Raw genomic sequence first — 26,453 nt, 5'->3', positions numbered from 1 at the left:
GATTTGTATTTTTCCAAGGCTATTTCCATTTTATCAAAATTTTCAAATTTGTTAGTATAAAGCAATTCCACATAATATTCTTTTATTATGTCTTCATCTCTGTGACCTGCATTGTAGTGCCCTCTTTGTTCCTAATACTCATGTGCCATCTATATTTTTTTTTCTGGATTGGTTTTAGGGATTTATCATTTTTCTAGTTTTTTCAGAAAAAGACAACTTTTAGCTTTGTTGATCCCCTTCGTGGTAGCTGTTTTCTGTTTCATTGATCTCTGCTCTCATCTCCTTCTACTTTCTTTAACTTGCTACCTTTTCTAACTTCTTGAGGTAGATTACTAGCCTTTCTATTTTTATATTTAAAATATATGAATTTAAAGCTATAAATTTCTCTTTAAGCACAGCCTTAGCAGCATCCCACAGGATTTCAGATGTAATATTTTCATTATCAATCAAGTCAAAATATTTTTCTAATTTCCATTGTAAATTTATCTTTGACCCATGCATTTTCCTCCTTCTCCAAAACATAGTGCCCAAACTTCATTGGGCATAAAAGTAACCAGCTGACGGCCTTGTCAAAACACAGATTTTGGAGCCCCATCTCAAACCAGCTAGATTAGTATTTCTGGGAGGTAGGCCTGGGTGATTCACACGAATGTGGGTTCCAGGCCCACAGTTTGGTGGCAGAGCAAGTCTGATTCACCTGTATCATCAGTGCCCACCACTGGGGCTAACATAAAGCCATGTTCAATAAATGAATAAACCAATGGATGAGGGAAGAAAGGAAGTGAAGCAAAATCGAATTTCTTATATAAAGAGAATTGGAATTCTTGGATGCTATAAATTAGGGGAGTCACCGTGGCATCATTTGGTCCCAATTTAATCCTATTCAAAACAGAACTAGTTTTCCCTTGTCTTCATCTCTCTGCCTGCCAGGTGTTCTCCTCACCTGTCCTATTCTGCTGTCCGGGGACATGGCCTTAAGTGCGGGTTCCTGGGCGTCTACTGGCCCAGAGAAAGTAGGAGTGGCACAGGACACACCCTGAGAGGGACTGTTCAGAGTTGGGCAGCGCTCCTTCCCCACCCCCACCCCCAGCCCACCTTGCTGGAAGAATGCCCACAGAACCGCATTCTAAATAAAATGATCTATCCTACCTCTCAGAACCCTAAGCATCCCTCCCATCCCAAAGCTTTTAAGAAACTTCCACCGGATCTGACCCCAGAGTCCCCCACACTCTGCCTCCTCTTCACTTGTAGCCCGTGAGAGTTGCTCTCTCAGCAGCTTCTTGGCCATCTCTCCCCACCTCCACGCATGCCTCTCTCAGAAAGGCTGGAGCCTGACTTCCCCAGCCAGCTATTGTCCTGGCAGCACAGCCACCACGCCAGCATCCCCACCCAGTCAGCCAGCCAGCCGGCTGCTCCCTGGCCTCGCCGGCCCCCCTTCCCCGCCCCGCCCCAGGGAGGACCAGACTGGCGGCTGGGAGTCTCCCTGCCTGCTCAGCCTCCCTCCTTCCCTCCCTCTCCCTCCCTGCCTCCCTCCCTCCTCCGCCCGCCCCTGAGGCAGGGACTGTGCTAATCGAGGAGAGGGGGGACAGACAGGCCGGATGGGGTCCAACTTAGGGCTCTGGACTCCCCACTGAGGCCCTATCCAGGCTGGGTGTCCCCAGCATCTTGGGACCTGGATTTGCGGGCGCTGGGGTGGTTCCCCGGCCAGGAAGGTCCCTCCGGCAGGCCCGTGGTGCCCTGGTTTTGCATCAGGACCCCCCTCGGATGCTCTGAGCCACCCTCCTCAACCCGGATCTAAAACCCGGGACACAGCTATCAGGCCAGCCTCTCTCTCCACCCCACCCCCTCTTTCTGGCGTCCATCCCCTCCCCAACACCACCTCTGCTGCTGCCTCTGGCTGTGGACCTGCACCTCTTCCCCATCCCCGGCAGGCCTGGGAAGCAGGGTGAGCCTGGATGAGAGCCCCCTCAACCTGGGGCTCTCCCAGGCCATGGCCCGTGTGCTCCCAGGGAGGAGCCCCGGACCCTGAGCATCTGCTAGAGGCTTGGCAGAGGCCCCGCGGGGACCGTGTCTTCTGAGGACAAAAGGCGGCGGCCAGCAGGCAGGGAGGGGGGGAGGGGGGGACCGGCAGCTAGGCGGGCAGACGGGTGGCAGGGGCCAGTGCTGGCCCCCTCCCAGCTTGGCGGTGGCATGAAGATGGGGGTGGGAGTGTGCAGTGGGGGAAGCACCTGCCGGGACCCCCACCTGCCAGCTAGTTGGGCACCCCAAGGCTGTGTGCTGCCCACCTGGTGTTCCCCAGCACCCCCAACCCTGCCCAGTGCACCCCTCTGGTGCCTGCTTTCCCTGATGCCTGAGATTTAGACCAGCCTGGCTGTATCCACGGCAACAGAAGCAGGAGTGTCACTGGCCGCCAGATCACTGAGGGTCCCACAATGTGGTCTGGGCTGTGATTTATCCTGGGTGAGACAGCTTGAGCCCCCATCCTGGATTCCAAGACATCCCTGCTGAGAGAGCCCAGGTAAGCAGTCAGCATCCCTCCACCAAGGATGGGGGGCTGGGACTTCTCTTCTGTCTCCCCACACATATTTCAGTCTCCATCACTGCCATGCTGTCTCTCTCTGACTCTGTTAGTCTCTTTCTCTCTGTCTCTCTCTCTCTCTCTGCTCCATCACAGGGGCTACTTGGGCACCCAAGCCTGGAGACTCCTCATCTTTCCCTGTCTTCTCCAAAACCAAATGTCCCATGAGAAAGGGAACCACCACCTGTTTCCCAGCACAGGGTCTGCTTTTGTCATTATGGTCGTGTTTGGGCAAGAGGCTGTGTTAATATTTCCTCGTGTGCTAGTTGTGGAAGGGATGCCTGGGAGCCGGCCATGCACCCTGGGCAGGCTCAGCCTCTTGCGGCTGCCTCCTCTCCCTTTGCCTCCTCCACTCTCCTCCAGGATCCTTGGCCTGCTTGCAGGGCGTGTGTGTGTGTGTGTGTGTGTGTGTGCACCTGGGCAGCAAGCAAGTGGGTAGACATGACAGAGAAGCTGCTCCCACCCCAGACCACCCCCCACTCCTTTCCTCCTCTCCATCCTTCCTTCCTTCCTTCCTTCCACCCTCTGTCTCTCCCCACAGGTAGCACAGACTTTTGCTCACTCACCACTGAAGATACTGCTGTGCTTCCCAGCTAGGGGCAGAAGCCACTGTAGGGCTCAAGGAAGGTGAGGTGGGGGTGGGGAACACTTCCAGGCCCTGGGCTGCCTGATGGCTCTGCAGGGGCAAAGACCAAGCCACTTGACAATCTGCAGGGGCCAGGCACAACATGCTCATCCCCACACTGTGGGCCCCAGCCTCCACCACAGGGCTGTGTATCTCTGTTTCAGATGCCCGTGTCTGGGACTCCCAGATCTCATGGCCTTGTGCACAGTGGCCAGAGGTCCTTATATCTGGAGGGGCAGGAAAACCTGACACATGGAGAACATGGATTCTCCCAGGGACACTTCTCCCAACTACTAGCTCTGCAACTTTAGTGGAAGCATGCCACTTACGGAACCTCAGTTTTCCCATCTGTCAAAGAGACTGGTAACCCTTCCTTCATGGGTGTGTGTAGGGACTAAATGAGTTGGTGCGTGTAAATAAAGGATGTTCATCAAGGTGGCACTAAAGCAGTTAGCAAAGCTCATGGTCAATATTGTTGTTGATTACTCATGATTAATATTATTATTGATTATTTGGGGGAGGGACTGGTCCCTCTTCTCCAGGGTCTCAGCAGAGATGTGGGGAGGGCAGCAGGTGGGCAAATGGCGGGGAGGTGGGCAGGGAGTGGAGGGGAGGCAGGAGCAGCTCTATGTTGTTACTTCCCGTTTGTAGGGAATGAGAAGTTGTGGCTATGGGCAGAGCCACCCATCCCCACCCCACTCCAGGCTTCTCTCCCTGCACATTGCCCTGTTTGTGCACACACACACACACACACACGCACACGCACACAGGCTTGAGCCCCCATGAGCCAGCAGAGGCCTGGCTTGCAGTCTACAGCATTCCTGGCCCTGGTGATGTATGCGTCTCCTGGTGGAGGGGAGACTTGGCAAGAGTTTGGCCTGTGGTCAGTGGTTGGCAGGGCCTGGAGACAAGGCTGAAGCTCCTGAGATCACAGGGCTTCGGGTAGAGCTGGGGCGTGGCCCATGCAGCAGCCAGACCTGTGGGGCACCGGTCCCAGGGAGTTGCTCACCTAGACCCTGGGGTGGGGGAAGCATGGGGTCTGCTGGCTGGTTTCTGGGTGTGATGTGGTGGGGTTGGTGGCCAGGGGAGGAGGGGAGGAGGGGAAAGGCTGAGGCCCAGAAGACCCTCTGTGTGGGGGCAGGGAGGGGTGGGGCTTTGAGGCATAGAGTAGACTTTTCTGAAGAAGCATTTGGTGTGGAAGGAAGAGGACCCAGCCTGTGGTCCACAGGCATCTGGGCCTGAGCGTGGGTGTATATGTGCTACTGAAAACGTGTGGCTGAGTGTGCAGTGTGTGCGTGTCTGTTCGTGGACACTGTGGATATGTATGAGTCTGTGTGTGTGAGCAGGCTGTGTGATGGCGTGTGTGTGAGTTTGTGGGTATTTGGGTAGGCTTGTGTGTGTACAAGGAGGTGGGTATGACTTTGCATGTCTGTCTGGGTAAGCAAATGGGCACGTTTGATTCTAAGCTTGAGTGTGGGTGTGTTTCTCTGAGCCAATAGGCCTGTTGAATGTCTGGTTGTATATGTGTGTGTTAGCAATTTGTCTTTGAGTGAACCTGTCTGGTTGTGTGTATATGAGCGTGTGGGTTTCAGAATTCCTGGGTGTGCACATCCAATTAGGTGAATACCTAGTTGTATCTGATTGTGTATATTGGTATATGCCCACATGTGTATGTGAGTGTAGGTGCATCTACATGGTGTGTTTGTGAGTGTAAGGACATATACAAGTGCATGTCCATGCATGTATGGGAGGGTGTGTGTGTGTGTGTGTGTGTGTGAACATGCTTCTGTGTGGGTGTGTCTGTCCTGTATCTGTGTGAGTAGGCCTGTGAATTTGTGTGAATGTCTATGTGGACTCTCCAGCACTTTTGAATTATATATATATGTCTGTGTGTGCATGTTTGAGTGTGTATCATCTATAGGCAAACCTCTATGTCCACATCCAATTAGGGAAATGTTAGTGTGGGTGGGCACACTAGTATAAGGAGAACTAATTGTGTGAGTAGGGGTGAGCGTATGAATGAAGATCTATTTTGTGGGTGTGCTCATGGGTGCACATTCGATTTTGTATATGAGTATGGCTGTGGGGGATGTATGCTTGTGTGCACACACATGGCTGTGTGCATAGGTGAAGGGATGCATTTGTATATGTGTCTAATTATGGTTGGTGAGTGCATGTCTGATTGTGGCATGCATGAGTAACTGCATTTCATAATACTTGTGTACACATGCCTCATTATGGGTTTTATTTGAATTTCTGAGTGTCAGTGTGAGTGCAAATGTGTTCGAATATGCTTGTGAGTGACAGTGAGTGTATATGTGGGTGTGTATGCTAGTATGTGTGCACATGTGACTGTGTATGTTTCCTTGACCATGTCTTATATATATATGCCTGTGTGTTCATGCATATCTAATTGTGTGTGTGAATATGCCTGTGTCTATGCCTGTCTGAATGTACACGTATGTGAATGTACCAGTTTGCACAGTTTTAATTATTGGCATATGTGTGTTTGTGTTTATATATCTTTGTTCTGGAGCACATGTTGTAGAACAATGTGAGTAAATGTACATGCATGCCACTGTCAGCCCAGAAGTGTGTTTGAGTGTGTGTGTGTATATGAGGATGTCTTTACGTGTGTGTGTGTGTGTGATGAGTGTGGATCAGTTCCTGTGCAGATGTGCAGGTGTGTGTGTGAGTATGTGAGAATACTTCCATATGTGCATGTGTGTGAATATACCTTTGTGTCCAAGACCATCTGTGGGAATGTAGGTGTAAATGATTCTTCTTTTGTTTGCGTGGCTTCTCATGTGGGTGTGGGAATGTGTGGGAATGCACGTGGTGTAAATACCTGGCTGTGATAGTGTTGAGTGTGTTTTGTGAGTACATTTCTGTTTCCGTGTCTGATTGTGTGCATATGGGGATGGATCAATGGACAGGTCTATGTGCGTGTGAACATGCTCCTAGGTGTACATGCCCGGTTGTGCATACAATGTCTAGAATGTCTGCATATCTATACATTATCTCATTTATCAGCATGTGCATGTCTGGGTGTTGATGTGTGTGAGTATGCCTGCACAGATGTGTGATTGTGTGTAAATATACTTATTTGGTCATGTCTGAGTGTGTATGTGTACACATTTGGGAGCTTGCCTCTCTGTGTCCCTATTTGTTCATTGTCTCTCTGGGTGTGATACAGAGTCTGCCTGTCTGTGGACATGTGAAAGTGTGCCTGTGTGTACCCCTGTGTTTGTGAGTAGTTGTATGTCACCCGTGGGCATTATTTCGTGTGAATGTGTATCAGGTATGCATGCCTGTGTTTAAGAGTAAATGGATGTACACATGTATGACCACGTACAGGGTGAATGTGCATTGCTGTCAGTGTGCCCGTGTGTAGGGATGAGTGTAAGTATTTGTGCACGTGCCTGTCTGATGGTGGGTGGGGGAGAAAGAGATACTTGGCCTTGGGCTTGTGCAGATGGGAATTATCACTGAAGGGGTGATAAGAGAGGGTACTTATGAGTCTGTGTGACTATAAGTGTCCCTCAGCATATACTTATGTAGCTGTCTGAGAGTCAGTTGTGCCCTGCTGGACCATGTCTGTCTATAACTGTGTAAACATCCTACAGATTGGCAACAAGCTACGACACCTTAGCAGTCCATGACCTTCCTTCTGAGGCCTCTCTGGCCTTGACCATGTGCTGGGCTTTTGTGGGGGTCTCAGGATAATTCCTGTCATCATTCACATCCAAGAAGTAGGAACCAATCATGGCTGATGTCCTACTGTGGGAAAGGGACCTGTGAGCTTTTTAGAGAAAGATTCCTTGAAACACAAACACCTCCCTTCTCATCTCCCCACCATTAAAGGTGCAGGGCAGAATGGCACTGTATGGTATCTAAGATTGGTAAATGGTTTTCATGGAAAGCACCCAAATTATGCCATCCAGGCAGAAATCTAAATGTGAATGTGTGTATATAAGTGAAAGTATATCTTAAGTGGGAAGAGAGAGAGAAAGAGAGAGGGAGAAAGGTATGATATATCTGGTGAGAGAGAAAGAGAAAGGATGTGGATTATAGGTAAAGGGAACACGAGTGTTTCTGGATAGGGTGTGTATTTGGGAGGGGAGGGGTGAATATGGGTGTATGTAAAGTGGCCTGTTTGGATGGAGGATGGTATGAGTGAGAGTTGGGGTGGGAATATCTGTGAGGATGTGTATATTTGAGGGGTGTGTGAGCATGAGTGTATCTGGATGGCGAGAGAGAGAGTGGGGGGTTATCTGGATGGTATATGTGTTTGATAGTGTGACTGTATCTGTGTCATGTGTGTAAGACAGTGTGGGTGTTCTTTGTGGGTAGAGTATGTATATGAGAGCGTATGGGTGTACTGGGTGGGGGGAGTCAAGTATGGATATATCTGGATGGCGTGTAAGTGGGTGAGAGCACAAGTGTATCTAGGCAATTGGAAGTATGTGACAGAGTGTGTTGTGACAGTGTGTGTAAGAGAGAGAATTTGTGCACATCTGGGTGAGGGTGAGTGTGTATACGAGTGTGTATGTAATGGGGGTGTCTATGGATAGAGTGTGGGGATATATCTGGGTGAGCTGTGTGTGGGTGGTGTGTGTGAGAGTATGGGTGTGTCTGCATTGGGCGTGGGGACTGTGGGTAGATTGAATGATAGTGATTAAGAGAGAAAGGGTCTGGATCGTGTGTGTGTGTGCAAGAGAGAGTGAGGGTGTTTCTGAGTGTGGTAGGGGTGTGAGCAGGGATGTCTCCAGTGGGAGGGGTGTGGATGTGGATGGGGTGTAAGAGTTTAACTGGGTCGGGGGTGCGTGTGTCTCAGGATACTAGGTGTGTGTGAGGTGTGGGTGCATCCAGATGGTGTGTAGGTACATTTGGGCTATGTGTGAGACAGCGTGTGTGTATTTGGGGTGGGTTTATCTCAGTGGAGGGCAGATGAGAGCACAGGTATACTTGGGTGACAGAATGTGTAGTAAGGTATATCTGGGGATGATCTGTAGTGAGACCTTTGGTTGTGTATCTGGGTGGAAGAGTGTGGGTGCATATGTACTTGGGGGTGTGTGTGTATAACTGGATGGGTGTATGAAAGAGAGTTTGGGGGCACATACGAGTGGGAAGTGTGTGTATGGAGTGTGGGTACATCTGGGTGGTGTGGAGGGGACGAGAACACGGGTGTATCTGGGGAGTGGTGCGTGTGGAGGGTGCACCTGGATACCGTGTGTGAGAGTTGGATATGTCCGGGTGGGCTGTATGTGTGGATGTAGGTGGTCCTAGATTGTGTGTGTGGCTTTGAGTGGATCTCAATGGTCTGTACACAGCCTCAGATGAATCTGGGCGGTGATGTATGTATGACAGGGTGGATGTATGTGAGCGGGGCTGTGTGAGGTGTGTGTGCGCGTGTGTGTGTGCATGTGCACACGCACATACATCTGAGAGAGAGACAGACAGAACATGAGAAGGTGTAGGTGTATATCCGGATAGGATTTGTATGTGAGCGTGGGTTCTCTGGATCATGTGTAGGTGGCTATGTGAACGATGAATGTGTCTCTGTGTGTGGATGTATTTGGGTTAGGAATTTGTGAGTGTGAGCATCTGGGTGGGCTATAGTGCCTTTGGAAGGTGTGTGTCATTGTGGGTGTGTCTTGATACGGTGTGTGCGGAAGAGAGATTGTAGGTACGCCTGGGTCGGTATGAGGGCTCTGAGTCGGGGCGGGGTGTAAGTTTGAGTGTACCCGAATGATTGTATGTGAGAGTGTGGGTGTACTGAGTTGAGAGCCTGTGTAAGTGTGGCCGTGTCTGGGTAAAGTGCCCGTGAGTGTAATGTATTGAGGTGTGTGCATATAAAGATGGGTGGGTTTAGATGGGATTTGTGTGAGAGCATATGGGTGTCTTGGTGTTGGGTACACGTGTGAAAGTGGGTATATCTGACTGGTGTGTGTAGGAGAATGTAGTATATCCAGGTTGGAGTGTGTGAGAGTGTGCGTGTATCTCGGACCCACTAAGACTGCTATCTAAGATCTGTAGGATGTGAGCAGGGCTTGACCTCTGTCTGAATGTCTACATGGCCGTGTATCAGGGTGTGTGTATCTAGGTAGGATGTGTTGTCTCTGGATGGTGTGAGTGAGAGAGTGTATCTGGGCGGTGTGAGAGAGAGAGTGTATATTGTAGGTGAATCTGTGGGGGGTGTGAGTGAGTGGATCTGGGGGGTGTGCATGTGGGTATATCTGGATAGTGTGTGTGAGTGTTTGGATGTATTTGGTTGCGGAATGTATCTGAGAATGTGGGTGCATCTGTATGTGAGTGAGTAGTTGGTGTATCTGGATGTTTTGTGTGTTCAATAGTGTGGGTGTGTTTGGGCAGGGTGTGTGACTGTGGGCATGTGTATGAATGTGTATGTATTTCCTAGGGCACATGTGTCTCTGCTGGAATGTCTTTAAATGTGAACCTGTCCATGTTTGTCTATGTATGTGAGTAGGTGTGTGTGGCCATTTGCACCTGAGCATGTGAGTAAATGGGAGCTGGCTTGTGTGTGCACGTGCTTGTGTATTTATTTCTACATGCAAATTGGATCTGCAAGGAGGCAGCCTTTGTGTTGGAATTCTTGTTCTGCCATTTATTAGCTGTGTGCCTTTGGGCAAGTCACCTAACCTCAACAAAGCCCCTGTGTCTTATCTGTAAAGTGGAAGTAATTGCCCATCTCACAGGGTGAGGACTGGGTGAGTTAATATATGAAAGTGCTTGATCCAGGGGGGAGGGGGGGCAAGGGAAATATACTTAACGTAAACTTTTGTACCCCCATAATATGCTGAAATAAAAAAAGACAGTGCTTAGAACCATGCCTGGCACATAACAAGTCCTCTGTGCCATATAAGGTGTTACCTATTACTATAGTTGTTAGCTGTGCCAGTGTGTGTCCGCCTGCAAGTGTGAAGGGGGTTTCTATGTGCATATTTACCCCATTGTCCGTGTCTGCGTGAATGTATGAGAGCAGATGCTGTGTGTAGGTGAGAGCGTGATTGTGCACGAAAGTGGGTTGGTACTTCTGCGAGTCCAAGTGTGCACATAAAGCCATGCGCATGTGAGAAAGGAAGTGGGTATCCAGGGGGTGGGTGGAGGGGCTTGGTCCTGTGTGTATATTTCCTGGTGCACACACCTGGGTGTGTGAGCATACACACCTGTATCTGTGGTAGTGCAGTGACTGAGTGTGAGTGTTACCTGCGTTGCTGGTATGTCTGCATACATGAGCATGCTTCTCTCTGTCTGCATATGTGTGCGTGCATGACAGCGGGTTTTTATCTGACCGTGTAAACAGGTTTGTAGGGGTCAGTATGCAAATGTGCGTGTGTGAATCTCTGTTGTGAGTGTCTGTAAATGTCAGAAGCTTGGCATCCAGGTTTATATGTGGTGATGCAGGTGTATATGCGTGTGTGCAAAGGGCTTGTGTCCATATGGCCGTGCGTCAGGGTGTGTGTGTGTGTGTGTGTGTGTTGTATGGGTGTATGTGGAGGTGTGAATGGGTGTGTGCAGCTGAGGGTTTGTGTCTCTGTATTTATAAACCTCGGTGGCTATGTGGGCGTGCGTGAATGCGTGCGTGCGTGCGTGCGTGCGTGCGTGCGCCTGTGTTGCTCTACATGCCTGCTTGCCTCTGTGTGTGTAGCAGTGAGCCTGCATGTGGCGGCACATGTGAGCATGTCTGTACTGTGTGTACATGTACATGTGCCAGGGCAGATTTGTGAGAGTGGCTTTGTATGAGATAGTGGGTTTTAATATCTTAGTGTAGGAGCCAGTGGGGCGGGGCATGGGAGGGCCTGGATCTGTAGGATGCGAGGAGGACTTGACCTGTGTCTGAATGTCAATTCTTACGTCAGTGCATATAAGACTGTGTCTGTAAGTGTGTAGTTTCATGAAATTTGGTTTGTACATATGTATGTACGTATGTATGTCTGCAAGTGCCCATGTGAATGGTGAATGTGTCTCTGCCTAAGCCTGTATTTCTATAGAAAGGCAGTTATCTGTGTGTGTGTGTGTGTGTGTGTGTGTGTATCTTTGAGGATTTGCCGGTGCATGGGTACCTACACACATGTCTATCTGTTTCTGTGTAGATGAGGAAGGACGTGTGTGTATGTGTGTGTGTGTGTGTGTGTGTGTGTATGAGCACCTGATTGTGTTTGTCGGTTGGTTTAAGTCTGGATGTGAGTGCAAATTTGAATCTCCATGTACACGTGTTCCCATGTGCCCATATCTACCCGAGTGTGCTAGTGTTTCTGTGCAACGTGACTGACGTGAGTGTGTTGGGGCATTCACAACGTGGCACACAGAGAAAGCGAAATCTTTGTAGGGCACACTGGAGTAAACTGAAGAGGATTTAGGGGTACTGGGGTTTAATGAAAACAAATCTCTTACATTTTCCTCATATTATACAATTGTGGGAAGCAAAACAAAAATGCAGTTTTAGGGGAGTTATTAAATATTGAATTTGTATACAACTTGCAAATGAAATCTTTTCAGAATATTTTCCTGACACACTTGAGACTTGAGCACTCTTCTAGGAATATGTCTTAGTCTGTTTTGTGTTGCTGTAACAGAATGCCTGAGACTGGGTAATCTATAAAGAACAGAGATTTATTTCTTCACAGTTCTGGAGTCTGAGAAGTCCAAGACTGAGGACAAGGGCCTTCTTGCTGTGTCATCCCATGGTGGAAGTGGGGGAGAGAGAGAGAGAGAGAGAGAAGGGAAGGGGGCTGAACTCATCCTTTTATCAGGAACCCACTCCCAAGGTAACTCACCCACTCCTGTGATAACAGCATTCATCCATTTATGAGGGCACTTCATAAATGTCCCACCTCTCAACACTGCTGCATTGAGGATTAAGTTACCAACACATAAACTTTGGGGGACACATTCAAAACGTAGCAGAACATAACTTTTTTATTCACTGATGTGAATTTGCGATGATTAACATTCATGCCTACTTCTGAGCCTTTGGTCATGACTGCCTTGATTTATTTTCTGGTCATTTGATTCATTTATGGGCATTTTAACCTTGATTTGGTAAATTCACTGATGCTGAGCATAGATCTTCTACATCAAGTTACTGTGTTTTTTTGTTTTTTGTTTTTTGTTTTTTGTTTTTTTTTGGTGAAAACCCAAATAAAACAAATGAAGCAAATAATAATTTGCACTTTTGACATGAATCTAAACTTCCATTGTGGCCTGCCACTTCTAGATCTCAGAAGGCATGTTGTTGAAGGTAAGACCCATTCCATGGAGGTTGTTCAGGCACAATCTGATGTTTTCCCAAATGTCCTCAGTAATTAGCTTGAATGTATGGAATGTAGCTCCATGGTTCTGCAGGTCAGCAAAGCTCACCTCAAAAACACCAGCTTTGGTTTTTCTTTCTTTCTTTTTTTTTTTTTTTTTGGAGACAGAGTCTCGCTCTGTTGCCCGGGCTAGAGTGAGTGCCGTGGCGTCAGCCTCACTCACAGCAACCTCAAACTCCTGGGCTCAAGCGATCCTACCGCCTCAGCCTCCCGAGTAGCTGGGACTACAGGCATGTGCCACCATGCCCGGCTAATTTTGTCTATATATATTTTAGTTGGCCAGATAATTTCTTTCTATTTTTAGTAGAGACGGGGTCTCGCTCTTGCTCAGGCTGATCTCGAACTCCTGACCTTGAGCGATCCACCTGCCTCGGCCTCCCAGAGTGCTAGGATTACAGGCGTGAGCCACCGCGCCCGGCCTAGCTTTGGTTTTTCTGAAGCAGCAGTTATAGTTTCTAGTGTTGAATGTGGCTGGTACTTTCACACAATACCAACTTTTCTTAAGAAATAGAACAACCGCTTCTTTGTGCCTCCCTTTCCCACCTCCCTTTTAGAACTTACTAGTTCTTGCCATGGCCAGGCAGAGACCCAGGTTTTTTGTTTGAAATAGCCACATGATCTCTTCTGTCTCTTAGTAGTCACCATCAATAGGAAACTGCTTGCCTAAGTAGGTGGCAGCAAATGGTCAAAGAGTATATATTTTTTTACTGACTAAAACCCCTTTCTAACCAGTAATCAGGATTTGGATAATTCATAGTGTCCAAATTTTGTGCCTCAAAAACAGGATTCTTCTTTAAATCTAACACCTCTTTCTCTTTTTTCAATAAAATGTGATATTGAAATTTCTTGTAACAAATGCTCATGAATTTTGAATGCAACAGAAAATTTTCATTTTGAGTTTCTCAAAATAATGAAGCTTTCTCCCTAATTAGACATAGACGTTGCTCTACTCATCCTACTAAATCTTCTTTGGTATTCAAATTGTAGCACCAAGTAAACGTCACCTAGGGAACCACACTTGACCTCACTTCTCCTAAGTTAAAGTTTTGCTTCAAATCCATAAACCTTATCAGTACACTCCAATATATTTTTGAGTGTCATTAAAATTTTTGATGTAATTTTATTCATGTGCTCAAAAAGCCATTTGTTGAAGCCAGTAAGCACCAAATCTGCAAAGTGAGAGTCATTCACAAAGAAATGCTGAAATGTTTCTTTTAGTGCATACATTTTTAACAAAATCTCTACACACTTAGGTTTCAAACAGCAGAGAAGGGTGTGCTGATCCCATTTCTCCACAGAAAGCTAAAAGGCGGGTGGGGAGTGTCTTAGATTTAATTAAATTCATGTAGCATCATTTACTGTGGAAATTAGACCTACAGGCAAATTTTTACAGGTGAGGGCTTTTTGGTAGATGAATCTTGGCATTTTCAGAACCAACTTGCATCAGGCATCAGTCTGCAGACTTATACATAGTTTCCACAGTATTTCAAAATACTCATATATTACTTTGAATATTTCCACCTTAGTTTATTTTGGTGCTTCTTGCATTTCTCTTCAGGGTTTCTAACAAGTACTATAAACTAAGCACAATTAGTCAACATCCATAGATGCATGGATATAAAATGAAAACCCTTCCAATTCAACAATCTTGTAGGTCAGTGTCATCTCGATGTCCTTTGACCTGTCCTCAGTGTGTTTCCTAATAGCAATAATTGAAAATGGCCCCTTTCCTATTCCCTTTACGTCATTGGAAATTGTGAACAATTTCTCTGCAGACTGCTAATCTGTGAGATTCTATTGTGGGGAGGCATCTTAGCTTTACCTGTTAATGATCATGCAACCCTGTCTCTAGCTTGTTGAGCTTCATCTAAGAATGTTCTAACCCATCTCATAAAAGATCCCAGTTTCTCAATTTGCACTTCCAGATGTCTTAAAAAGTCCAAATCTTTCTACTGAAGGGGTCAGAAGTCCTTTGTGACTTCTGAAAACTGATTTTTCTCTGCATTTTTAAGAAAGCAACACTCTGAAACAAAGCCATAAAGGTCTAGACTTCCCTTTAATGAATCAATTCAATTAAACTATTGTCGTATTTCTTTTTCTTTCTTTCTTTCTTTTTTTGAGACAGAGTCTCACTCTGTTGCCTGGGCTAGAGTGCCATGGCGTCAGCCTAGCTCACAGCAACTTCAAACTCCTGGGCTCAAGCGATCCTCCTGCCTCAGCCTCCCAAGTAGCTGGGACTACGGGCATGTGCCACCATGCCCGGCTAATTTTTTTCTATATATATTTTTAGCTGTCCAGATAATTTCTTTCTGTTTTTAGTAGAGACGGGATCTTGCTCTTACTCAGGCTGGTCTCGAACTCCTGAGCTCAAACGATCCTCCCGCCTTGGCCTCCCAGAGTGCTGGGATTACAGGCGTGAGCCACCGTGCCCAGCCTACTATTGTCGTATTTCATTCATTTTTTTTTTTTGAGATGGGGTCTCGCTATGTCACCCAGGCTGATCTGGAATTCCTGGGCTCAAATGATCCTCCCATCTCAGCTTCCCAAGTAGCTGGGATTATAGGCACAAGCCAGCTCAGGCTTCACTAATTTACTGACAAATATTTTTGCCTAAAAACAAAAATAATAATTAATTATGGGCCGGGCGCAGTGGCTCACGCCTGTAAACCTACCACTCTGGGAGGCCGAGGCGGGCGGATTGTTTGAGCTCAGGAGTTCAAGACCAGCCTGAGCAAAAGCGAGACCCTGTCTCTACTAAAAGTAGAAAGAAATTATATGGACAGCTAAAAATATATATAGAAAAAAATTGGCCGGGCATGGTGGCACATGCCTGTAGTCCCAGCTACTCGGGAGGCTGAGGCAGGATTGCTTAAGCCCAGGAGTTTGAGGTTGCTGTGAGCTTGACGCCATGGCACTCTAGCCTGGGCAACAGAGTGAGACTCTGTCTCAAAAAAAAAAAAAATTAATTATGAAATCCCACCAAGAACCAGATTTGGCTAAGTTTTAGTATCAAATGCCAACAACAAATAAATTGATAAATAAACCAAGAAATAATAAAAATGATATTGTTTTAATGCTTTTCAAGAGTCCTTACCTTTTAGAAATAGGTACTGAAATACTTAAGGTTGCAATGGTATAAGAGATATGCTTCAGAATACTGGGAAGTGAAGGAAGTGGGCAGGGTTATAGGCAAAACGAGACCAGCTGAGTTGATCATTGGCGAATCAGGGCGATGGGTCCACCAAGGTTCATTATAGTATATCTTCTACTTTTTTATTTGAAATGATCTATAATAAAAAGCTTTTTTTTTTTATAAAGAAGCAACAATCAAGGAAAAGAAAATAATTCTATTCTCTTTAGGAACACCTAATACTATGTAATGGTCCACAATAGCAAGGATCATATAACTCCTATTTTTGTAGAAAGAAAAGCTGTGGAAAAATAAGAACAAGATCAAATTTTTTAAAAAGCAAACATTGTACAGGTAGGTATAGGCCAAACCAAAAACCTCACTAATGATAAACAAGTGGCAAAGTAATAATCAGACTATCAGGGACGTTTCAACAGGAAGCAACAAAACCATTTACAACCTCCCTTTGCACAGGGGCCCCTGGAGCGGGTCTTGCTCTAGTCCCTGCTGTGGCGGGAGCCCACCAGCTGGGCATCTCTGCTCATATTTCCACCTGTAGTGCAGAAGTTAGCTGGTCTGTGTACGTGAGTGAGTTTATTAATATTAATAGTTCTGGGAATATACCTGCTGCAGGTTGTGTATGTCAGTATTTCTCTGTGTGTAAGCAAGTTTGTATGTGTACATATGTTTGTATGTGACAGTGTCTGTCTATGTGGGCGATTTTTATCTTTGTGTTTGGTTGTACTTGTGTATTGTTAAAGTTGTGTGTGTGTCTGTTTACATGTGTGTGTGTTGGAGCTGTTATACATCTGTTCATGAGTGAGAGTGTGTATGTGAATGGGTGTGTGTACATGTGCAGGATGTACATATTTGTGTTGATGAGTGCACCTGATCTACATGAGAGGATTTGAATGGGTCTCCTTGTGTTAGATTGTGTATGTGGGCCGGGCGCGGTGGCTCACGCCTGTAATCCTAGCACTCTGGGAGGCCGAGGCGGGTGGATCGCTCAAGGTCAGGAGTTCGAGACCAGCCTGAGCAAGAGCGAGACCCCGTCTCTACTAAAAATAGAAAGAAACTACATGGACAACTAAAATATATATAGAAAAAATTAGCCGGGCATGGTGGCGCGTGCCTGTAGTCCCAGCTACTCGGGAGGCTGAGGCAGTAGGATTGCTTAAGCCCAGGCGTTTGAGGTTGCTGTGAGCTAGGCTGACGCCACGGCACTCACTCTAGCCTGGGCAACAAAGCGACACTCTGTCTCAAAAAAAAAAAAAAAAAAAAAAAAAAAAAAGATTGTGTATGTGTATGTGAGCAGTTTTTTACTCGCCTATTTTCTTCTCTGCAAATATATCTGTAGGTATCTGAGGGGTATTCTGTCTATGTATACATACTTCTCTGTGTATATGTACATGTGGCAGGGTTCAAGTGTATGTGAGCATGCTGGCATATACATAAGTGACTTGAATCTGAGTCACTTATGTGTTTTTTTTTTTTTTTTTTTTGAGACAGAGTCTCGCTTTGTTGCCCGGGCTAGAGTGAGTGCCGTGGCGTCAGTCTAGCTCACAGCAACCTCAAACTCCTGGGCTTAAGCGATCCTACTGCCTCAGCCTCCCGAGTAGCTGGGACTACAGGCATGCGCCACCATGCCCGGCTAATTTTTTGTATTATATATATTTTAGTTGTCCATATAATTTCTTTCTATTTTTAGTAGAGACGGGGTCTCGCTCTTGCTCAGGCTGGTCTCGAACTCCTGACCTCGAGCGATCCACCCGCCTCGGCCTCCCAGAGTGCTAGGATTACAGGCGTGAGCCACCGCGCCCGGCCACTTATGTGTTTGTTTAACAGTGTTTGTATATGTGATGATATCAATATGCCACTTTGTATATATCTGTGTTGTGAAAGTTTGAACATCTGAGGGGATTTGAATAATCAGATATATCAGGTCCATGGGCATATATGTGTCTGTGTTTGAGTGAAAAGTGTATTTGAGTAGGTTTGCCTGTGTTTACCTGTTAGTGTTTGAGACTTCATTTGTGTGTGTGTGTGTGTGTGTTAGGGGAGTTTATAAATATGGTTTTGTGGGCCATTGCATATGTGTGTGAGTGTGTGTCTGAGTGTGTCTGTGTATATGAGCAATTCTCAGCCCTCTCATACCCAACGCCCTCTTTTATGTAACAGATATTTTGTAACACCCCTTTACTATCTGGAAATGAAGTTCTTAGATAATCTCTGCACATGTAATTTCAAAAGAAAATCCATATAGTATTTTATACAATCTCCATATTGTATCAACTATTATACAAATAAATAAAAGGAAAGTGATTTATAAGAAAATAATTTGTATTTCAGTATGTAAATGCTTGGGTATGACACTCCCCAGGAGATTCAAGGAGGTAATTAGAGGCTCCCGACGGTTTATAATGAGTAAATATGGATTTAGGAGAAGGGAAACATCAGAGGCAGAAAGTGCAGGAAAATGACAGACAGAGACCTCTGGGTGAGGTTTTCTGAAGTAGTGAACAACTCCAAGGAAGGTGCACTGCAAGTGCAGTCTCCTCTTGACTTACATGACAGCCACATTCCTGGATAATTCAGGGTATGTTAAAACGAAGAAGGAAAAAATGGTGTTTAAGGCAGGCACGATGCCTCACGCCTGTAATCCTAGCACTCTGGGAGGCCGAGGTGGGAGGATCGCTGGAGGCCAGTAGTTCAAGATTAGCCTGGGCAACATAGCGAGACCCTGTCCCTAAAAAAAAAAAAAAAAAAAAAAAAAAATTAGCCAGGTGTGGTGGCGCGTGCCTGTAGTCCCATCTACTCAGGAGGCTGAGGCAGGAGGATCGCTTGAGCCCAGAAGTTCGAGGCTGCACTGAGCTATTATCGCGCCACTGGACTCCAGCCTAGGCAACAAAGAGAAACTTTGTCTCTAAAAAAAAAAAAAAAAGGTATTTATCTGTGTAATAGAGTTAGATTCTAGGTTCAGTTAGTTACAAGTCCAAATCCTAGGCGATGCGGGTCCTACGTGGGCTGTGTGGGACTGCCCCGCCTATCGCTTGATGGCCAGCATCCTCGCCCCGGACCTGTAAATGTCAGAGGGACACCCTACAGCCCTCCGCGCAGCAACCAAAAATGCTCCTGCAGATTTCCAAAATGTCCCCTAGGGGGCAGTAACGCCTTTGTTCAGGACGAAGCGCTGGTGCTTAGGCAGGGTACACCGTGTACCTAGGTGCGTGAACACGACAGAGTACAAGATGTCCCTCCGCCTCCGTGCGTGTGCGCGTGTGTGTCCCCCACGTGCGAGCTGGCTGCTGGCCTTGGGTCTCCATGGCAGTGGGTTGTGTGTGCGTGGGCGCCAGGGGCCTGCAGGTGTCTGGGCACGAGCAGCTGTGCGTGTGTCGTGTGTCGTGTGTCGTGTGTCTTGTTCCTGCGCACACAGCCTCCCCCGCAGCTGGGCCCTGGCTGCGGCCGCCGGGCTGATGGGGAGGGCCCTCGCCTGCCTTGCTTATAGAGTCTCTCCAGCTTTCCCAGCCACACCAGGGTTTTGTTTGTTTGCTGCTATTGGTTTTTTTTTTTTTTGGGGGGGGGGTGTTTTGTTTTGTTTTAGTTTTAGCTTTTGTTTTCACTGAGACTCTGGGCTACACGTTATCCACCTTCTCGATCTTAGTGTGTCTCTCTGTGTCTCCCTCTCTATCTCCATCTTTATTTCCGTCTCTGTCTCTGTCTCTGTCTCTCTCTAGCTCCCCTGTCTCGCATGCCCCACCCCCACCCCGTCTCTCTCTCTTTTTCTTTCTCTTTCTTCCCTGGCATTATCCCTCTCCCCCGCCCCTCTCTTTTTTCTCTCTCTTTCTCTCTATCTCTGCCTATTTCTGTCCCTTCTCTGTGTGTTGTGCTGTTTCTCCGTGTGTGGCTGTTTTTTTCTCACTCTCATTTTCTCTCTTTTCCCCTTTCTGTCTCTATTTCTCTCTCTTCCTCTCTGTATGTAAAGCTCTCTCCCCTTTCCCTGTTTCTCTCTCTGTCTCTCTCCCTCCTATGTCTCCATCTGTCTCTTGCACACACATCTTTCCTGTCACTCTCTGTATGTCTGTCTCTCTCTCTTAAATTCAGTCTCTGTCCCTCCCTCCCCCCACCTCCCCTCCAGGCAAGGGAGTGGGGGCGGGGTGCGCGCGCGCGTGCACGGCATGGGCTGGTCCGCAGTTCTGAGGGCGCTGTCAGGCCTTAAGGGGCTGAAGGAGGGCCCACCATCCCCACTTCTCCTGGGCCCCTGCCCTAGCACCCTCTCGTGGACTACTGGCACAGGCTCTGGGACTTCAGGGTGCCATCAAAAAAGCCTGGCCCCAGGTGGTGGTGGCAGGCCCGGTTGGATTGAGCTGGGAAACAGTGCAGAGGGAGACTGTTCCTGGGAGGGAGGGAGTGGGAAGACATCGGCTCAAGTCCCACCTACCCGGGCCCCAGCCCCAACAGTGATCCTGAGTCTCCAGCTTCTGCTCCAGTTGCCCCACTGCCTTCCCTCTGGGACCTGCCCTGTTACCTTATCACAGCCCCGCACTCCCGAGCTCTCCTGTTCCCCCACCAAGCTTTGCCGTGCTGCCCTCACGGCCAGATGCGCCCCTCAGGCCCCTCTTTCAGCAAATCCTGCCTGAATGTCTCCAAGGAGCCCTCTCTGACCCCCAGCCCATTTTGTCCCTCAATTAATCCAACATATTATCACTGAGAGCTACCGTGCATGTGCTATGCGGTGCTCTTCTAGAGGTGAGTCTATAATCCCTGCCCCCGTGGAGCTTTTGTTCTATTAGGATGAGGCAGGCAATAAATCAAATTTTAAAAGTAAATTATATTGTGCGTTAGAAAAGAGAAGGTTCAGGAAGAAAAATAAAGGAGAGAAAGGGGCATAGGGGTGCCATTGCCCCTCACCTGGATTGCTGCAGGAGCCTCCAGAGTAGTCCCCCACTTCTGTGACCCACGTGATTTGTTCTCTGCACAGCAGCAAGTGAAATCCTGTTCAATCCTAAATCATATCACTTCTGACTTCTGCTCAAAACCCTCCCGTGATTCCCATCTCATTCCAAAGAAAAGTCCAAGTCCTCACCATGGCCTCCATGATCTGGCCTCGCCACCTTTCTGACCTCACTCCCACCACTTTCCCCTCGCTCACTCTGTTCCACCCACGCTCCTTGCTCTTCCTCAAATGTGCCACGTGCAGCAATCCCCAACCCTTTTGGCACCAGGGACCAGTTTCATGGAAAACAACTTTTTCACTGACTGGGGGTGGGGCCTGGGTGTCGTAGGGTGAGGTGTGGTGCAGAGCTCAGGTGGTGATGGGGGACCCACTTCCTTAGAGGCCACTAACCGGTACCGGGCCATGGCCTGGGGGTTGGGGACTGCAGTGTATAGGTCCACCTCAAAGCCTTGGCTCTGTCTTTTCCCCTGCCTGGACTCCTCCTCCCCCAGATATCCACATGACTCACTCTTTCACCTCCTTCAGGTCTTTGCTCAGATGACACCTCCTCCCTGAAGCTTTCCGTGTCCACCTCATCTAAAACTGGAACACTTTCCCCACCCCTAGCGCTTCCTATCCGCTTCCCTCCTTGATGTTTACTCTTAGGAACTTGTCATCCTTGGATAGACTAGACTTCCCCTGTGTCTCTTCTTCATTATCTAGAATGTCAGCTCCACAAAGGCCAGGATCTTTATCTGTCTGGTTCACAGCTGTATTTCCAGTTCTCGAACAGTGCCTGGTGCACAGTAAATGCTCAGTAAATATTATTTAAGTGCATGACTGAATATGCACAAGCATACCTACATCTTTGTAGTCAGACATACTCCCCAACTCACCTAAAATAAAAACCAAAAGCCTCATGCTGGCCCACAGCCCCAGACACTTCTGCAACCTCTTCTCCTACCACTGTCTCCCTCACTCACAGTTCTGGCCACACTGGTCTTCCCGATGTTCCTCGAGCATGCTAAGCACACTGCTGATCGTGAAGAAATGAATCTATTTAGTGAGTGGCTACCAGCATTTTAAGGAAACACAAAAGAGAATAGAAATGAATGGAGCACATTACACATAGGATCTACTGTTTTGTGAAACTTTCGGCTGAGCTGTGTGTGCATGTGCGTGTATGTGTACTGGGTTGTGATGCGAAATGTACTTTTTCCTATGGTCAAAAAAGTCTGAACACAACCTTAGGGCTTTGCAAAGGGGGAGAAGAGCTGCAACAACATCCCTGCCCCACAGACCCAATGGAGGAAGCAGGTAACCAAGGACATCCAGAGAGCCGAAGCGTCCTCACCCAGCAAGGAGGGGTAGGCGCAGCAGTGGTCCAGGGACAGAGCCTGACACCAGCCGGGGAGTAAGTGGGGAGGGCTCATAGACACACTAACCCTGCCCTTTCTGTTTCTTCCTCACCTTTCCTCTCCGTTTCTCACTGTCTCTCTCCTGTCGGTCTCTGTCTCTCTCTTCTCTCTCTCTCCTCACTCTTTCTCATCCTCTCCATTTCTGTGTCAATTTCTACCCATTTATATCCTTGTTGCCATTTTCTGTCTCTTTGTTCTCTCTCCCTCTCCCACTCTGTCTCTGTGTGTCTGTGTGTGTTTTTCTCTCTGTCTCTCTCCTGCCCTCATCTCTCTGTCTCTCTGTGTCTGTGTCTCCCCCATTGTCCCCATTTGCAGGTGCAGCACAGCAGGACGACTGATGGAGCCCCCCAGGGCCCATCGAGTACCGGACTGGCTGACCCCATAGGGTGGCCAGTAGCCCCTGCCCCTCAGTATGGCCAACACCACCGGAGAGCCTGAGGAGGTGAGCGGCGCACTGTCCCCACCGTCAGCATCGGCTTATGTGAAGCTGGTGCTGCTGGGACTGATCATGTGCGTGAGCCTGGCAGGCAATGCCATCTTGTCCCTGCTGGTGCTCAAGGAGCGTGCCCTGCACAAGGCTCCTTACTACTTTTTGCTGGACTTGTGCCTGGCCGATGGCATACGCTCTGCCGTCTGCTTCCCTTTTGTGCTGGCTTCTGTGCGTCACGGCTCCTCATGGACCTTCAGTGCACTCAGCTGCAAGATTGTGGCCTTCATGGCCGTGCTCTTTTGCTTCCATGCGGCCTTCATGCTGTTCTGCATCAGCGTCACCCGCTACATGGCCATCGCCCACCACCGCTTCTACGCCAAGCGCATGACACTCTGGACATGCGCAGCTGTCATCTGCATGGCCTGGACCTTGTCTGTGGCCATGGCCTTCCCACCTGTGTTCGATGTGGGTACCTACAAGTTTATCCGGGAGGAGGACCAGTGCATCTTTGAGCATCGCTACTTCAAGGCCAATGACACACTGGGCTTCATGCTCATGTTGGCTGTGCTCATGGCAGCCACACATGCTGTCTATGGCAAGCTGCTCCTCTTCGAGTATCGTCACCGCAAGATGAAGCCAGTGCAGATGGTGCCAGCCATCAGCCAGAATTGGACATTCCATGGCCCTGGGGCTACCGGCCAGGCTGCTGCCAACTGGATCGCCGGCTTTGGCCGTGGGCCCATGCCACCAACCCTGCTGGGTATCCGGCAGAATGGGCATGCAGCCAGCCGGCGGCTGCTGGGCATGGACGAGGTCAAGGGTGAAAAGCAGCTGGGCCGCATGTTCTACGCGATCACATTGCTCTTCCTGCTCCTCTGGTCACCCTACATTGTGGCCTGCTACTGGCGAGTATTTGTGAAAGCCTGTGCCGTGCCCCACCGCTACTTGGCCACTGCTGTTTGGATGAGCTTCGCCCAGGCTGCTGTCAACCCGATCGTCTGCTTCCTGCTCAACAAGGACCTCAAGAAGTGCCTGAGGACTCATGCCCCATGCTGGGGCACAGGAGGTGCCCCGGCTCCCAGAGAACCCTATTGTGTCATGTGAAACAGGCTGGTAGGCAGACAGGCAGGGAGAAAGTCAAGGCCACCATGACGGGCCGACAGCAAGGGAGGGGTGGGGCCCCACATAGGAGCCTTCCTTTCTGAGCTCCAGCCCCAGCCCCTTGAACCACCTGTAATCTAGGCACCTTAGCCAACACCTCCCCAGGGTGGGGGACTGGGCAGGGGACTGGGAAAGAGGCGTTTTTAGTTTTGTGGGGCCTGTCTCCGCCGCCTCCTTCTCCACTTCTACAATCTCATATTCTCTCTCTCTCTCTCTCTCTCTTTCTTTCTCTCTCTCAGAAGTGACAATTCAGAAAAAGAAAACAAAACTGGGAATGCAGGTTTTTCTACTAACAGCTGAGGAGACAGGCTTTCTTGCTTTAATGTCTCTCCTGACATTGTCCAGAAGGGGGAAATTTGTCCTGTAAAATAGACTTCCAGAGCTCTTATTGCCCCCTCTGCTCCCAGGAACCCTCCTCTTCCAAGTCCTTTGGAAAGGCCTGGATATTTAGGGAGAAATTGATCCAAGGCTGCTGACAAGAGGGACCACAGGGGGTACTGGGTCCCCAGGGAGCAGGGATGTTTACTTGCTATGTTGTGTGCAATGTTGTTTTAGGCCAACCCTGGTCCCAGGCCTAGTCTCCTCTCCTCCCCCACCGTGTCCACACCTCCCGAGTGGTTCTCGTGCATCTGTTGGAGAAGCCGAGAGGGTAGGGAGATGGGCCCCCAGAATGGGCCCAGGCTAGGTGAAAAGCAGGATGTGAGCTGAACTCCTCAAGCTGAAGAGACCTGAGCTTGGCCTCATTCTCTCATGCTGCCTTCTGGATCCCCGGCCCCCAACTCTTCTTCCTGAGGATGGAAATCCATTTCAGCCCTGCTAGGGCTGACGTGGGTGCCATACAGGCAGGAGCAGCCCCCCAAGGAAGTGTAGTGGGGCTGTCAAACTCCCCAGAGTAGCCGGACCACAGAGCCTCGAGTCAGAGCTGAAATCAACCTGAAATTTCATCCTGGGTCCACACTACTCTTCAGAAGATGAAAATTCTTTCTGGGCCTTGATAACTGATAGTGGTACAAACTCCAAGGTACTGTGGTCTTGAGTCCATTCCTATCCAACCTCTTTTTGTCCCCCTCAAGTCTCAGGGGCCTCAAGCCCCTCCTTGGTACCCCCCCCCCCCCCGGCCTTCTGGGCCCTCAGACCCAAACATTCCTCCTCCCAACAGCCCCTCCCCCTTTCTCTCCCTGTCCTTACCTACACCCAAAGTGGAGCAGACTGCAGCCAGATCCTCCGGGTGGGAGATCGCAAGCTTCCCTCCCTGGGGCTGAGCCCACTCTGGGCGTACTTCAAGGCCAAGGCCATGGGTGAGCCAAGTTGGTGCTCCTTTGCCTGGGCTTGCCCAAGCTCTCTGCCCCCCTCTCATTTCCTATGGGGAGGGGGGGTTCTGTATTTATCCACCCCCACTTCCCCTTCTCAATACAAGCCCTTGTACCAAGCTCCCTCCCTACCCCAAGACAGCCCCAGAACTGGAGAAGCCTCACCCAGAAGGAATGGGGATGGCACTTGGCACTCGAGGCAGGAGAGACATTAATGAGCCTGGCTGCAGAGTGGCCTTGGAAAGGCAGGCCAGAGTGGCTGAGAGGCCGGGAGTCGGGGGATCTGTTCTCTCAGTGATAGTGATGGGGGTGCCTTTCTGAGGGGGTGGGGTGGGAAGACCAAGGGGGTGGGGGGTAAATAGGGTACATTCAGGAGGGTTTTCCTCCGTTTCTTTTTTCTAACTGCCTGGATTCACCATTGGATTTTGTAAATGGAAAAACAAATGAACAATGCTATATTCGATGTTTTCTCTTTCTGACTGTGTGTGTGTGTCTGTGTCTGTGTGTCCTGTCTGTGTGACCACATGTGGGGAGGTATGATTGAGTGCGACAGTGTGCGTCTGTGTAACTTTGTGTGGGGAGGCACCTCTGAGGAAAACGTGCCTGGTGCACACATGTGAGCAAATGCCTATATGTGGAAACATATACAGCACACGCACACACACGCGCACGCACGCACCTAGTTGAGAGAAGACAAACTAGAGTATGTGCCTGCAGCAGGAAGAAGCGCGGTGGTCGGGAGATGGAACTTGGAAACGGTAGGTATGTATGTAGCAAGAGAGTAGACTCCCATCTCCTATGATCGCTGCCCTTGGCCTAGGCTCTGAGCATGGGAAGCGGGCAGGGAACTTGAGAACTTCATCTCCCCCCAAAGCTTGGAGCCCCAGGTACCACTCCTAACACTGGTCTCAGTCTCCTTCCCAAGTTCAAACAAGATGTTCCTGAAATTGGACACCGATGGGGGACTGGGAATTGGGGATCAAATGTGGGGGGAACTGATAGGGTTAGGAAATGCCTCTCACAAAGTAATGGCTTCTGGAGAGACTGTTCAGCCTGGGATGGGAGCCCTTCCTAAGGGTCCACTGTATACAGCTGGGACTTTGGTCAGCTTTGACCAAAATCAGAGGGAGGGGTGTCACGGGGGAAAAACACCCAAGCCTGGGAGTCAACCCAGCCAGCCTGCTCCCTGGGCACTCAATTAATTTATTATCTATTTATTTATTCTCTCAGGTGCACAGAATTGAGTTGACCATACTCCTCAGTTCTTGGCACACTGCATCATCATTGGTCCATGTGAGGCCCTTTTATTCTTTATTTTGTTTTGTTTTGTCCCCTTCATCACCCATCCCTGATCCCATCTCCTGCCACATAGGCACCCACTCTCTTGTATTTAACGTATGTCCTTCCAATCCACCGTTCATGTGTTTATTTACATATATGTGTATCTGTGAAAAATATATGGTATTGTTGTGTGTTTTAATTTACATAAACAGTATTGTACTAAATCTTGTTCTGTTTCTTTTTTCACTCAAA

General features: G+C 48.6%; 1 protein-coding gene across 1 annotated transcript; it reads left to right on the top strand.

Moving 5' to 3' along the window:
- Window positions 1–1,840: 1,840 nt before the first annotated feature.
- GPR173 (G protein-coupled receptor 173) lies at window positions 1,841–26,423 on the top strand. The gene is made up of 2 exons (XM_069464081.1): window positions 1,841–2,518; window positions 22,335–26,423. The coding sequence occupies exon 2, from the start codon at window positions 22,432–22,434 to the stop codon at window positions 23,551–23,553; it is 1,122 nt and encodes a 373-aa protein (XP_069320182.1). The 5' UTR covers window positions 1,841–2,518; window positions 22,335–22,431; the 3' UTR covers window positions 23,554–26,423.
- Window positions 26,424–26,453: the final 30 nt, after the last annotated feature.

The sequence above is a fragment of the Eulemur rufifrons genome, chromosome 30 (assembly GCF_041146395.1).
Source record: "Eulemur rufifrons isolate Redbay chromosome 30, OSU_ERuf_1, whole genome shotgun sequence".
Classification (NCBI taxonomy): domain Eukaryota; kingdom Metazoa; phylum Chordata; class Mammalia; order Primates; family Lemuridae; genus Eulemur; species Eulemur rufifrons.
Note: the sequence above shows the minus strand (reverse complement) of the source record. Positions and strands in the feature narration are given on the sequence as shown.

Coding starts and splice junctions, on each gene's coding strand:
- GPR173 (XM_069464081.1), top strand. CDS start 22,432: ATGGCCAACACCACCGGAGAGCCTGAGGAGGTGAGCGGCGCACTGTCC.